The sequence below is a fragment of the Bombina bombina genome, chromosome 3, assembly GCF_027579735.1.
Source record: "Bombina bombina isolate aBomBom1 chromosome 3, aBomBom1.pri, whole genome shotgun sequence".
NCBI classification, from domain to species: domain Eukaryota; kingdom Metazoa; phylum Chordata; class Amphibia; order Anura; family Bombinatoridae; genus Bombina; species Bombina bombina.
In genome coordinates this window covers 567748739-567761608 of record NC_069501.1, presented here as the reverse complement: position 1 = coordinate 567761608, position 12870 = coordinate 567748739, and the positions used below count along the sequence as shown (strand labels likewise).

Sequence of the window (12870 nt, the reverse complement as noted above, 5' to 3'; positions counted from 1 at the left end):
ATTCAAGTCTCTTCATTGTACCAAAGAAGGAGAATTCTTTCAGACCAGTTCTGGATCTAAAATTATTGAATCGTTATGTAAGGATACCAACGTTCAAGATGGTAACTGTAAGGACTATATTGCCTTTTGTTCAGCAAGGGAATTATATGTCCACAATAGATTTACAGGATGCATATCTGCATATTCGATTCATCCAGATCATTATCAGTTCCTGAGATTCTCTTTTCTAGACAAGCATTACCAATTTGTGGCTCTACCGTTTGGCCTTGCTACAGCTCCAAGAATTTTCACAAAGATTCTCGGTGCCCTTCTGTCTGTAATCAGAGAACAGGGTATTGTGGTATTTCCTTATTTGGACGATATCTTGGTACTTGCTCCGTCTTTACATTTAGCAGAGTCTCATACGAATCGACTTGTGTTGTTTCTTCAAGATCATGGTTGGAGGATCAATTTACCAAAAAGTTCTTTGATTCCTCAAACAAGGGTAACCTTTCTGGGTTTCCAGATAGATTCAGTGTCCATGACTCTGTCTTTAACAGACAAGAGACGTCTAAAATTGATTACAGCTTGTCGAAACCTTCAGTCACAATCATTCCCTTCGGTAGCCTTATGCATGGAAATTCTAGGTCTTATGACTGCTGCATCGGACGCGATCCCCTTTGCTCGTTTTCACATGCGACCTCTTCAGCTCTGTATGCTGAACCAATGGTGCAGGGATTACACGAAGATATCTCAATTAATATCTTTAAAACCGATTGTTCGACACTCTCTAATGTGGTGGACAAATCACCATCGTTTAATTCAGGGGGCTTCTTTTGTTCTTCCGACCTGGACTGTAATTTCAACAGATGCAAGTCTCACAGGTTGGGGAGCTGTGTGGGGATCTCTGACGGCACAAGGAGTTTGGGAATCTCAGGAGGTGAGATTACCGATCAATATTTTGGAACTCCGTGCAATTTTCAGAGCTCTTCAGTTTTGGCCTCTTCTGAAGAGAGAATCGTTCATTTGTTTTCAGACAGACAATGTCACAACTGTGGCATACATCAATCATCAAGGAGGGACTCACAGTCCTCTGGCTATGAAAGAAGTATCTCGAATTTTGGTTTGGGCGGAATCCAGCTCCTGTCTAATCTCTGCGGTTCATATCCCAGGTGTAGACAATTGGGAAGCGGATTATCTCAGTCGCCAAACGTTGCATCCGGGCGAATGGTCTCTTCACCCAGAGGTATTTCTTCAGATTGTTCAATTGTGGGGGCTCCCAGAGATAGATCTGATGGCCTCTCATCTAAACAAGAAACTTCCCAGGTATCTGTCCAGATCCCGGGATCCTCAGGCGGAGGCAGTGGATGCATTATCACTTCCTTGGAAGTATCATCCTGCTTATATCTTTCCGCCTCTAGTTCTTCTTCCAAGAGTAATCTCCAAGATTCTGAGGGAATGCTCGTTTGTTCTGCTAATAGCTCCGGCATGGCCTCACAGGTTTTGGTATGCGGATCTTGTCCGGATGGCATCTTGCCAGCCATGGACTCTTCCGTTAAGACCAGACCTTCTATCACAAGGTCCTTTTTTCCATCCGGATCTGAAATCCTTAAATTTAAAGGTATGGAGATTGAACGCTTGATTCTTGGTCATAGAGGTTTCTCTGACTCCGTGATTAATACTATGTTACAGGCTCGTAAATCTGTATCTCGAGAGATATATTATAGAGTCTGGAAGACTTATATTTCATGGTGTCTTTCTCATCATTTTTCTTGGCATTCTTTTAGAATACCGAGAATTTTACAATTTCTTCAGGATGGTTTGGATAAGGGTTTGTCCGCAAGTTCTTTGAAAGGACAAATCTCTGCTCTTTCTGTTCTTTTTCACAGAAAGATTGCTATTCTTCCTGATATTCATTGTTTTGTACAAGCTTTGGTTCGTATAAAACCTGTCATTAAGTCAATTTCTCCTCCTTGGAGTTTGAATTTGGTTCTGGGAGCTCTTCAAGCTCCTCCGTTTGAACCTATGCATTCATTGGACATTAAATTACTTTCTTGGAAAGTTTTGTTCCTTTTGGCCATCTCTTCTGCTAGAAGAGTTTCTGAATTATCTGCTCTTTCGTGTGAGTCTCCTTTTCTGATTTTTCATCAGGATAAGGCGGTGTTGCGAACTTCTTTTGAATTTTTACCTAAAGTTGTGAACTCCAACAACATTAGTAGAGAAATTGTGGTTCCTTCATTATGTCCTAATCCTAAGAATTCTAAGGAGAAATCATTGCATTCTTTGGATGTTGTTAGAGCTTTGAAATATTATGTTGAAGCTACGAAATCTTTCCGTAAGACTTCTAGTCTATTTGTTATCTTTTCCGGTTCTAGGAAAGGCCAGAAAGCTTCTGCCATTTCTTTGGCATCTTGGTTGAAATCTTTAATTCATCTTGCCTATGTTGAGTCGGGTAAAACTCCGCCTCAAAGAATTACAGCTCATTCTACTAGGTCAGTATCTACTTCCTGGGCGTTTAGGAATGAAGCTTCGGTTGACCAGATCTGCGGGGCAGCAGCTTGGTCTTCTTTGCATGCTTTTACTAAGTTCTGCCATTTTGATGTATTTTCTTCTTCTGAGGCAGTTTTTGGTAGAAAAGTTCTTCAGGCAGCGGTTTCAGTTTGAATCTTCTGCTTATGTTTTTTGTTATACTTTATTTTGGGTGTGGATTATTTTCAGCAGGAATTGGCTGTCTTTATTTTATCCCTCCCTCTCTAGTGACTCTTGTGTGGAAAGATCCACATCTTGGGTAGTCATTATCCCATACGTCACTAGCTCATGGACTCTTGTTAATTACATGAAAGAAAACATAATTTATGTAAGAACTTACCTGATAAATTCATTTCTTTCATATTAACAAGAGTCCATGAGGCCCACCCTTTTTTGTGGTGGTTATGATTTTTTTGTATAAAGCACAATTATTCCAATTCCTTATTTTATATGCTTCGCACTTTTTCTTATCACCCCACTTCTTGGCTATTCGTTAAACTGATTTGTGGGTGTGGTGAGGGGTGTATTTATAGGCATTTTAAGGTTTGGGAAACTTTGCCCCTCCTGGTAGGAATGTATATCCCATACGTCACTAGCTCATGGACTCTTGTTAATATGAAAGAAATGAATTTATCAGGTAAGTTCTTACATAAATTATGTTTTTTGCTTATGCTAAAAGATCAATAATATTTGCTACAGTTGGGGTACATAGAAAATAAATGTACCTACAGGGGTACTTGCTATCAAAAGGTTGAGAAACCTTGATGTAGTAAATATTTTCAGCATTCAAAGCTTGACTCTCCCTAGGTAATACTTATCAGTGAGATCCCTCTCCCAAAGATTGTGAACTCCTTTCCCCTACTCCTAGCACAGGATCTATTTCCAATAATTTATTAGATCAAATCTAGAATAGTATTAAATCTAGAGATCCAATAAATCTTTTGCTTACGATATTATTCCAAATAACCTCCTCTCTGATTTAATTTGACTTTCTCTAGAAAATTCCATTAAAATTAATCTGTTACTGTCTCTCAATAAAATGTCTTGCTATTGTGAAATTCTTTCTTCTCTTGTGATATACTTAGTAGATATAGATGTAATGTTAGATAAATGATCTCTGATTCTGACCCTTACTTCACATGTTTTTTTTTTCCTACATACTGTAGGTGGCAGTCTAAACACGTTATTAAATATAAAACATTTGATGTTCTACAATTGACACATGTTGCAATTTAAAAATTCTCGCTTATGACACTAAATACAAAATTGTTACCAGTTTTTACACATTTAAAGGCTGTACAATTCGCAAATCCACATTTTATATGTATCTTGCTTCTAACCAAGAAGATTTTATTTTGCTCCTATTGGTAACGGTGAAATAATGTTGCCTATTTTTCCTCTACGGTAAGAAAAGTTACAGCCTTTTTGAACAATACTTCTCAATTTTTTATCTGCTGCCAAAATAGGGATGTTTGCAAACTACATTGCATATTTGCCTATTTTGAGGTGAAAATCGCGTAATAAATGTTACTTTATCTGTTGAATCTTTTTCATTGTACCTCTTTTGACTATCTTTGAGATCTTTTCTTTCCATTTTCAATACCTTTTTATATTTTGCATTTTTATAATATCCCTCTCTTCTTTGGTTCAGCGGGCCCTACTGTGGTCTTAAGTAGATCCCTGTACATGCTACTAAACAAGCGACAACTTTAACAAACAAATGCTAACTAGACAAAACGTTAGTAGTTTTATTCAAATTTAGTTTTACACTAGTCCTATATCAATCAGCAGTGTTCTTGTTAGTTGACTAATTCCTTTGTCAGCCAATTAATTTGTAACCTTTTTTTTCTTAGTGTTGATCCCATAAAAAGTGAATTAATAAATACAAGTTTTGTATTTGAAAGGTCTCTTACAGATACCTGCCCATTGCACGTCATCTATTCCCCTTAGTAATAAGTTATTAAAACAGTGTAGGGATTTCTGGTTAAGCTTCGTCACCAACCTCTTGTGGCCACACATCTATTGCTTGTTTATACCATTAATGGTCTCTCATTGCTTACCTGAAACAAGACTTAAGTCTTGGAGTGAGGCTTGTCACATTACTATCTTAGATTTTTACGATGGCTTTACAATTTTATCAAATGAGGAAATCCTTCCTTCAACGTTATTCATTCCCACACAAATACCACTTTTGACTTTTATGCGCCTTAGGTCACAAATAAAAGACTGGTGATTCTTTCCAGTTACTCTCCAATCGCTAACCCCTTAGAAGAAAAGATGGACTGCTGGCCCCCAATTGGTCACTCCTCTTTCAGCTCACTATAAATGTCTACAGAACTGTCCATGCCTTGTTAAAACACACTATATAGGAGCCTGAGAGGCAGGTTAGAAGGTTAAGTTCCACCCGCTACTGTGGAGTGAATCTATCAAATTTACCCAAACTGCGATACATTGTGTTACTCTATATAAACTCTGTTTTAAATTGCTGACTAGATGGCATTTAGTGCCTCTTAAATAAAAAATGTTCATGACTAGTTCTCCGGTCTGTTGGAGTGGATGTGGGCAGAAAGGAGATGCCTTTCACATTTTGTGGGAATGCCCTAATAGTCAAGAGCTTATGTTGACTCCTAGATTTACCATTTAAACCCTTCCCGCCATTAGGACGTTCCATGCCGTCCTAACTGCACTGGGCTTTAGTGCCATTAGGGCGGCATGGAACGTTCTAGCTGTTTGTCTGTACTTTCTAAGTGGGATTGCAGGCTGGAGGGTGTGCCTAGCATTATCAGCACCCCCCCCCCCCTTACCTGATCACATCATTGAAATCACGCAATTACATGTAATTGAACGATCGTGTGATATCAATTTTTACTTATTTGTTTACATGGGAACTTTGTTCCAATGTAGATAAATAAATCCTAGCGGGAAACTTGAAAGCCCAAGATGTGGTAACCAATCTAGTAGAAAAAGTTGTAATTCTCTCTGGCGGAGGCTGATCCGCCTCCAAATAAGCTCTGTGAATCATAAGATTCACATAAGTTTTTTTTCAGTAGAATTTTTAGGATTAGGACACAAGGAAGGAATGACAATTTCCCTTTTAATGTTGTGTGAGGTAGTCCACAAAACAGCTTTATCTTGATGGAAAATCAGATAAGACAAGATAGAGCAGACAATTCAGAAACTCTTCTAGCAGAAGAGAGAGCCAAAATAAACACTATTTTCCATTAAAGTAGTTTAATGTCCAATTCATGTATAGGCTCAAAAGAAGGAGCCTGTAAAACTTTTAATACTAGGTTAAGACTCAGAGGAGAAATAGGCCTAATAACAGATTTATTCCAAAATAAAGCTTGAACAAAACAATGAACATCAGGAAGGTTAGCAATCTTCCTAAGAAAAAATACAGAAAGAGCAGAGATTTGTCCTTTGAAAGTACTGGCAGATAATCATTTATCTAAACTATTCTGCAATAACTGAAGAATCCCCAGGAATTCTAAAAGAATGCCAAGATCATGGTTGATACACCATGAGATATACAGTAAGTTTTCCAAAATTTGTGCTAAATTTTCCTAGAAACAGGCTTGCGAGCCTAAATCATTGTGTTAATCAGTCAGAGAATCCTCTGAGAACCAAGTGATCAATTTCAATGCCATCAAGTGTAGATACTTAAGATCTGGATGGAAGAAGGAACCTTGAGACAGAAGGTCTGGCCTTAGAGGAAGAGGCCATAGCGGGCAACTGGACATTCGTACCAGGTCCACATACAAAGTCCTCTGTGGCCACGCTGGGGCTATTAGGATTCAAATAACTGTTCCGTTTTTATCTTGGAAATCAATTTGGAGAGTAGGATCAGACGGGTAAATATATAAGCAGGCTGGAAAGACCAGGGAACTGCTAGAGCATCCAAAACCTCTGCCTGAGAATCCATGGACCTCGCAAGTTATCTGGGAAGTTTGTTTAACTGAGAGGCCATCAGATCTATTTCTAGTAGGCCCCCATTCTTGTACAGGCTCCCTTTTCAATAGAGGCCAAGCCTGAAGTGCCCTAAAGAGCGCACAGAGTTCCAAAACATTGATTTGTAACCTTTCCTCCCGAGGATTCCAAACTCTTTGTGCTGTCAGAGACCCCCAGACAGCTCCCCAACCCGAAATACTTTAATCTGTGTTGATCACAGACTCATGGACTCTTGCCAATTACATGAAAAAAAACACTTTCAGGATGCCTACCTTCATGTTCCCATTCACAGGGATCATCACAAATTTCTGAGATTCACCTTTTTGGACAATCATTTTCAGTTTGTAGCTCTGCTGTTTGGCCTTGCCACAGCCCCCAGAATTTTTTCAGGTTCTGGGGGCTCTATTGGCGATAATCCGGTCTTGGGGCCTTGCAGTGGCACCCTACCTGAACGACATTCTGGTTCAGGCGCCATCTTTTTAACAAACAAACTCTCATACAGAGATTTTGTTGTCTTTTTTTCTTCGTTCCCACAGATGGAAAGTGAATCTGGGAAAGAGTTAGATTTGTTCCAGCTACAAAGATTGTGTTTTTAGGGACCATAATAGATTCCCTATCGATGAGGATTTTTCTGACATAGGTCTGAAAGTCCAAGATTTTCGATTCTGGTCTTGCCCTTCAGTCCTCGCTTTGGCAGTCAGTGGCTCAATCCATGGAGGTAATTGGTCTGATGGTAGCTTCCTTGAACATAATTTCTTTTGCTCGGTTCCTTCTCAGAGCTCTGCAATAGTGCATGCTAGGGCAATGGATCAGGGATTATGCGGATCAGTCCCAACGAATAAATCTGGATTAGACGACAAGAGAATCTGTTCTATGGTGGGTCTCAGGAACATCTCTGTCAGGATCTCTGGACTCGGGAGCAGTCAGCTCTTCCCATAAATATCCTAGAGCTGAGAGCATTCTTCAGTGCTCTTCTGGCTTGGCCTCAGTTGTCTTTAGCCCGGTTTATCAGGTTCCAGTCGGACAACATAACCTCAGTAGCTTACATCAACCACCAGGGAGGAACTCAGAGTTCCTTGGCCATGAAAGAGGTTGCTCAAATTATTCAGTGGGTGGAGACCCAAATCTGTTGTCTATCCACAATCCACATTCCAGGAGTGGACAATTGGGAAGCGGATTTTCTGAGCAGACAGACTTTTCATCTGGGGAGTGAGAACTCCTTCCGGAGGTGTTTTCAAGCCTAACCCTCAAGTGGGGGTTACCAGAGCTGGATTTAATGGCGTCTCGGCAGAATGCCAAGCTCCCGAGGTATGGTTCAAGGTCGAGGAATCCGCAGTCTGCTCTGATAGATGCTCTAGCGGTCCCCTGGATTTTCAGTCTGGCATACCCGTTTCCTCCGTTCTCCTTCCGCGAGTTATTCTTTGTATCAAGCAGGAGAGGGCATCAGTTATTTTCATTGCACTGCCCTGGCCTCGCAGGATCTGGTATGCAGACCTATTGGATATGTCATCTCTTCCACCTTGGAGACTGCCTCTGAGGAATGACCTACTTTAGGGTTCCTTCCTTTATCCAAAAATCACGTTTCTCTGAAGCTGACAGCTAGGAGATGAAGCGCTTAATTTTGTCTAAGTGTGTGTTTTCAGTCAGTTATTGAGATTAGAAAGTTTTACCATAAGATATGGCGTAAATATCTATATTGGTGTGAATCCAGAGGTTTCTCTTGGAGTAGAGTCGGGATTCCTAGGATTCTATCTTTTTTTTTTTTTTTTTTTTTTTTTTTTTTTTTCTCCAGGAGGGTCTGGAGAAGGGTTTGGCAGCAAGTACTCTAAAGGGTCTGATTTCTGCATTTTCTATTTTGTTGCATAAGCGTCTGGCGCATGTGCCAGACGTGCAATCTTTTTGTCAGGCCTTGGTCATAATCAGGCCTGTGTTTAAACCTGTTACTCCTCCATGGAGTCTTAACCTTGTTCTTAAGGTTTTACAGCAGGCTCTGTTTGAACCTATGCATTCCTTAGATATTAAGAGGTTATCTTGGAAGGTTTTGTTTCTTGTTGCTTTTTCTTCTGCTTGAAGAGTTTCAGAACTCTCAGCACTGCATTGTGATTCCCCTTATCTTATCTTTCATGCTGTTAAGGTGGTTCTTCGAACTAAATTAGGTTTCCTTTCTAAAGTTATTAAGGACAGGAATATTAATCAGGAAATGGTGGTTCCTTCTCTATGTCCTAATCATTCTTCTCATAAGGAACGTTTGTTACACAACTTGGATGTTGTGCATGCTTTGAAATACAACTTGCAGGCGACTTAGGATTTTCGCCAGTCTTCTGCATGGTTTTGTTTTTCTGGGAAACGCAAGATAGCTAAGGATACTTCTCTTTGACTGAAGAGTTTAATTCATTTGGCTTAGGAGACTGCTAGATACCAACCTCCTGAGAGAATCACAGCTCATTCCACTAGGGCTGTCTCTTCTTCTTGGGCTTTCAAAAATGAAGCATCTGTGGAACATATTTGCAAGGCTGCAACTTGGTCCTCTCTGCATACTTTTTCCAAATTTGATTCTTTTGCCTCGGCTGAGGCTTCTTTTGGGAGAGAGGTTCTTCAAGAGGTGGTGCCTTCTGTTTAAGTTACCTGTCTTGTTCCTCCCTAATCATTTGTGTCCTCTAGCTTGGGTATTGGTTCCCACTAGTAATTGATGCCGTGGACTCAATATATCTTAGGAAAGAAAACATAATTTATGCTTACCTTATAAATTTATTTCCGGATATACTGAGTCCACGGCCCCGCCCCCGCCCTTATTTTAAGACAATTATAAAAAAAAATGGCACCTCTACACCATTGTATTATCATCTTTTTCCATTTTCCTTCGGCTGAATGACTGGGGGTTATGGATAATGGAAGTGACAGATATAGCAGCTTTGCTGTTTTGCTCTTTGCCGCCTCCTGCTGACCAGGAGTGATATTCTCACTAGTAATTGATGATGCCGTGGACTCACTATATCCGGAAAGAAAGAAATTTATCAGGTAAGCATGGTTCAGATAGAGAATACAATTTTAAACATTCCAATTTACTTCCATTATCTAATTTGCACATGGGTGAGCCAATAACAAGAGGCATCTATGTGAGCCTGCTAAGATATACTTTTCAACAAAGAATATCAATAGAATGAAGCAAATTAGACAAGTAACTTGGAAAATTTGTTTAAAATGGCTCTATCTGCATCATAAAAAATGGATTTCAAGTCTCTCTTTTTTAAGGATCAATCTTATTTTGCTTTAAAGTTCTATGGCCTGGTTTTCCACTTTCTTTTTCAGCTTTGTTTAATCCACTATGCCATTCCTTCTACGTATTCTTGCTAATTATCATCTTTTCCTTCTACAGAAAAAGAAGACCGAGAACACTGGCACTCTCAGCTTGGAAGATTCTATTGGGCGGCGTGTCCAGAACTTTCCATTTACTGGCGGGCTATATGGTGGGCTTCCTCCAACCCATTCTGAAGGTGGTGCACAGACACCAGGTGGTCATGGTACTGCAATGATGGGGGGCATGCCCTTTCCTAACCTGGCTCCAGATGTGGATCTTGCTCCAACTACTCCAACTGCAGCACCCATCAATGTGGCTCCTGCCCCATCCAGTTTTACAGTAGAGGCTATTAATGAGCCCAGGAAAAAGAAGTATGCCAAGGAGGCATGGCCTGGGAAAAAGCCCACACCTTCATTACTTATTTAATGAACTTAAACTGCTGAAGAAGTAGAGGATATAAACCATTGATCCAATTAACTTTTGTTTGCCTGTGAGACAGATAAGGCCTGTTTTTATACTAATTGGCTAAAATCAGGAAAAAGTGCTGTGCTGTACCTTGCTGAGGATTTTTAAGTATATATACTTTTCCAACTGAAAACAAATTCATTACTCTGTATAATGAAACTACACCCTTATAATGAACTCACTGCACTCTACATAATGGTGAAAGAAAGTGATATTAAACAAACTGAGCTGTAATATGTTGGGTGTCTATACACTGATAATGGACATGGGAGAAAATGTAAGTGTGTGTGTATGTGTATTTATTTCTACCTTGGCTTGTTATACGTTGCATAGAATCCCTACATATTTGCACAGCTAAAATGAGCTGTGGGGTAAACTGTCTGTAAATTATGTGTATAATTTGAATAATATGCATACCTAATGTTTTATTTCCTTTAATTTTCCTTTAATTTATGTATAAATTAGGCACATGCAAATATTTATTTAGCATGTAATGAATGCCCAAACTGGCTGGAGACCGTGGTATTAGTTTGTTGTTGGCACCGGATTTATTAGTGTAAAAGTGCAACACGCAAAGATTAGAATTTGCATAGAGCTTTGTCTATGACCCTTTTACACTACTAAAATAGCCAAATACCGCTGCCTGCGGCCATATTCAGCATTCGTTTGCCAAATATTTGCCCTTGCCTAGTATACACCTATTTTTAATGTTTATCGCTATATTACACATGCATAAATACATAAATTTAGGCTAGTACATTTTTATCTGGCTTCCATTTCTCGGAATACTATGTCTGTACCAACCCAATAGCAATATTACCTTTCAAGCAAAAAATATTATCAGTCAAATATTGGCATGTTTTATAAGCCAAATCTCACTAAAGTATTGCTCATTTGAACATTTTATTTTTTAATCTGTAGTATTTCTAATATTAGTGTAATCTTTGATTACTTGCATACTTGCATAAGACTACGATGTCCTAAAGAAGTCTCTAAACCCTGTTTTGTCTTTAATTTTTTAGACTTCAACTGTCTAATTTAGGATGGCTGATATCTTCCTCAAAAGCATTAGACAATGAGCTCATTAAGTCTAGTGACTTTATAGTGCAGTCTTTTTATATTTTCACTGATATAATTTTATAAATGTACAGAATATAAAATATATATATAGAATGTATTCAATATATAATAGTTGATATACATGTGCATATATTTTCTGTATATGCAAATGCATATCAATTTATATATTTAATCCTTATTTCTTTATCAGGAGGGTACAGTAGAGCTAATTTTAAAGGAAAAAAAAATTCCATTGTGCACCTTTATCTAAATACTTTTTTTCTACTCTAAATAACTTGCATTTAATTGCTCTCAAAAGTCTGAAAATTTTTTTGGATTCTTCCTTAAATTGCAGTCTCTGGTCAAGTGTTTTGTAAATAGATTTCTTAGCACATAGATTTGATATACATGTCTTGGTTGTGTTTTAAGAACTTGTATTTCTTTAGTCTGAGTTTTGGCTATAACTCACTTTGTAAGGGAAGTTCTACACAGCCATATTAAAGCACTCAGATTTATTGTACCGTCTGTATTTATTTATAGCTTTTAAGCAAGTTTTTTTTATGGATTTTTTTTTAATATAGAAAAGAAAGAACAAAAATCTAATTCCCAGAGAGCAAATATTTGGAATTGTTTCTCCTAAATCTGGGGTAGGGTTTGTGAAGATGACAAAGTAGTTAACATATTTCTAAAGGTACATAATAGTCCAAATAAAATTTAAATGTACTTATATCAGCAAAATGCTTGTAGTATGATTGCTGTTTCAGGAACATGTGCTGTATGTGCCTCACCACACATACACCTGCAATTATAAACGTCTTACTCAGGCGGTGTATATGATGTCAGTGATGTCTCCAATTGCATAATACAAACAATCTCTCTGAGCAGTGTTCAAATGTGAGTGTATGCAAAAGCTCTAAGAGCTCTTAATCCCTCGCCTCTCTGGTCTTAAATTCTGACTTTAGCCAAGAATGGAGAAGTAGTTTAAAGAAAAAGCAGTGGAAAAAAAGGGTGTAGTCTAGAACTGCCGGCAAAAAATAAAATAAAATGGGTGGGTGTTGTGGACTCACCACCATGAAAGAAGTGAATTTAACATACATTTTTTTTTCTTTCGTAAGGTGGTGAGAGTCCACAAGCTATTTCTCTTGAGAACTAATACCCGAGCTGTGTAGTCCACGAGTAATTGGGCGGGCCAAAAATATTTTTAAAACAGGCACCTAGATACCAGACACTGCTGCCTGAATTACTTTCCTGCCAAACACATCAAAGTGGAAGATTTTAGAGAAAGCATGTAAGAAAAACCATATGGCTGCTTTACGGATTTGTTTTACCTAAGCTTCATTCTTAAAATTTCAATAAGGGGCAACTGATATAGTGAAATGGGCAAAAATTTGTTTTTGAAAAGACTATTGCGCCTCTAAGAAAGCCTTGGTAATAAAGAGTGTTGGCTAAGAAGCTTAAAAAGATAGATAACGCCTTTACTACCCATTCTCTAGCTTTGCACAAGCAACATTTTTATATTAATATACTTTATAATATTTAAACCTCTAAATTTCTGCCCGTTTCTAAGCCTCTACAGACAGCCTCTTATCACA

The 12870-nt window shown here is 38.5% G+C and overlaps 1 protein-coding gene across 1 annotated transcript in view; it reads left to right on the top strand.

The window, feature by feature from the left end:
- Positions 1–11793, top strand: part of PPP1R8 (protein phosphatase 1 regulatory subunit 8) — a 145649-nt gene extending 133856 nt beyond the window's left edge. The window contains exon 7 of the mRNA XM_053707124.1: positions 9833–11793. Within this exon, the coding sequence (XP_053563099.1) occupies positions 9833–10180 (348 nt within the window). The 3' untranslated portion in view covers positions 10181–11793. The remainder of the gene's footprint in view (positions 1–9832) is intronic.
- Positions 11794–12870: the final 1077 nt, after the last annotated feature.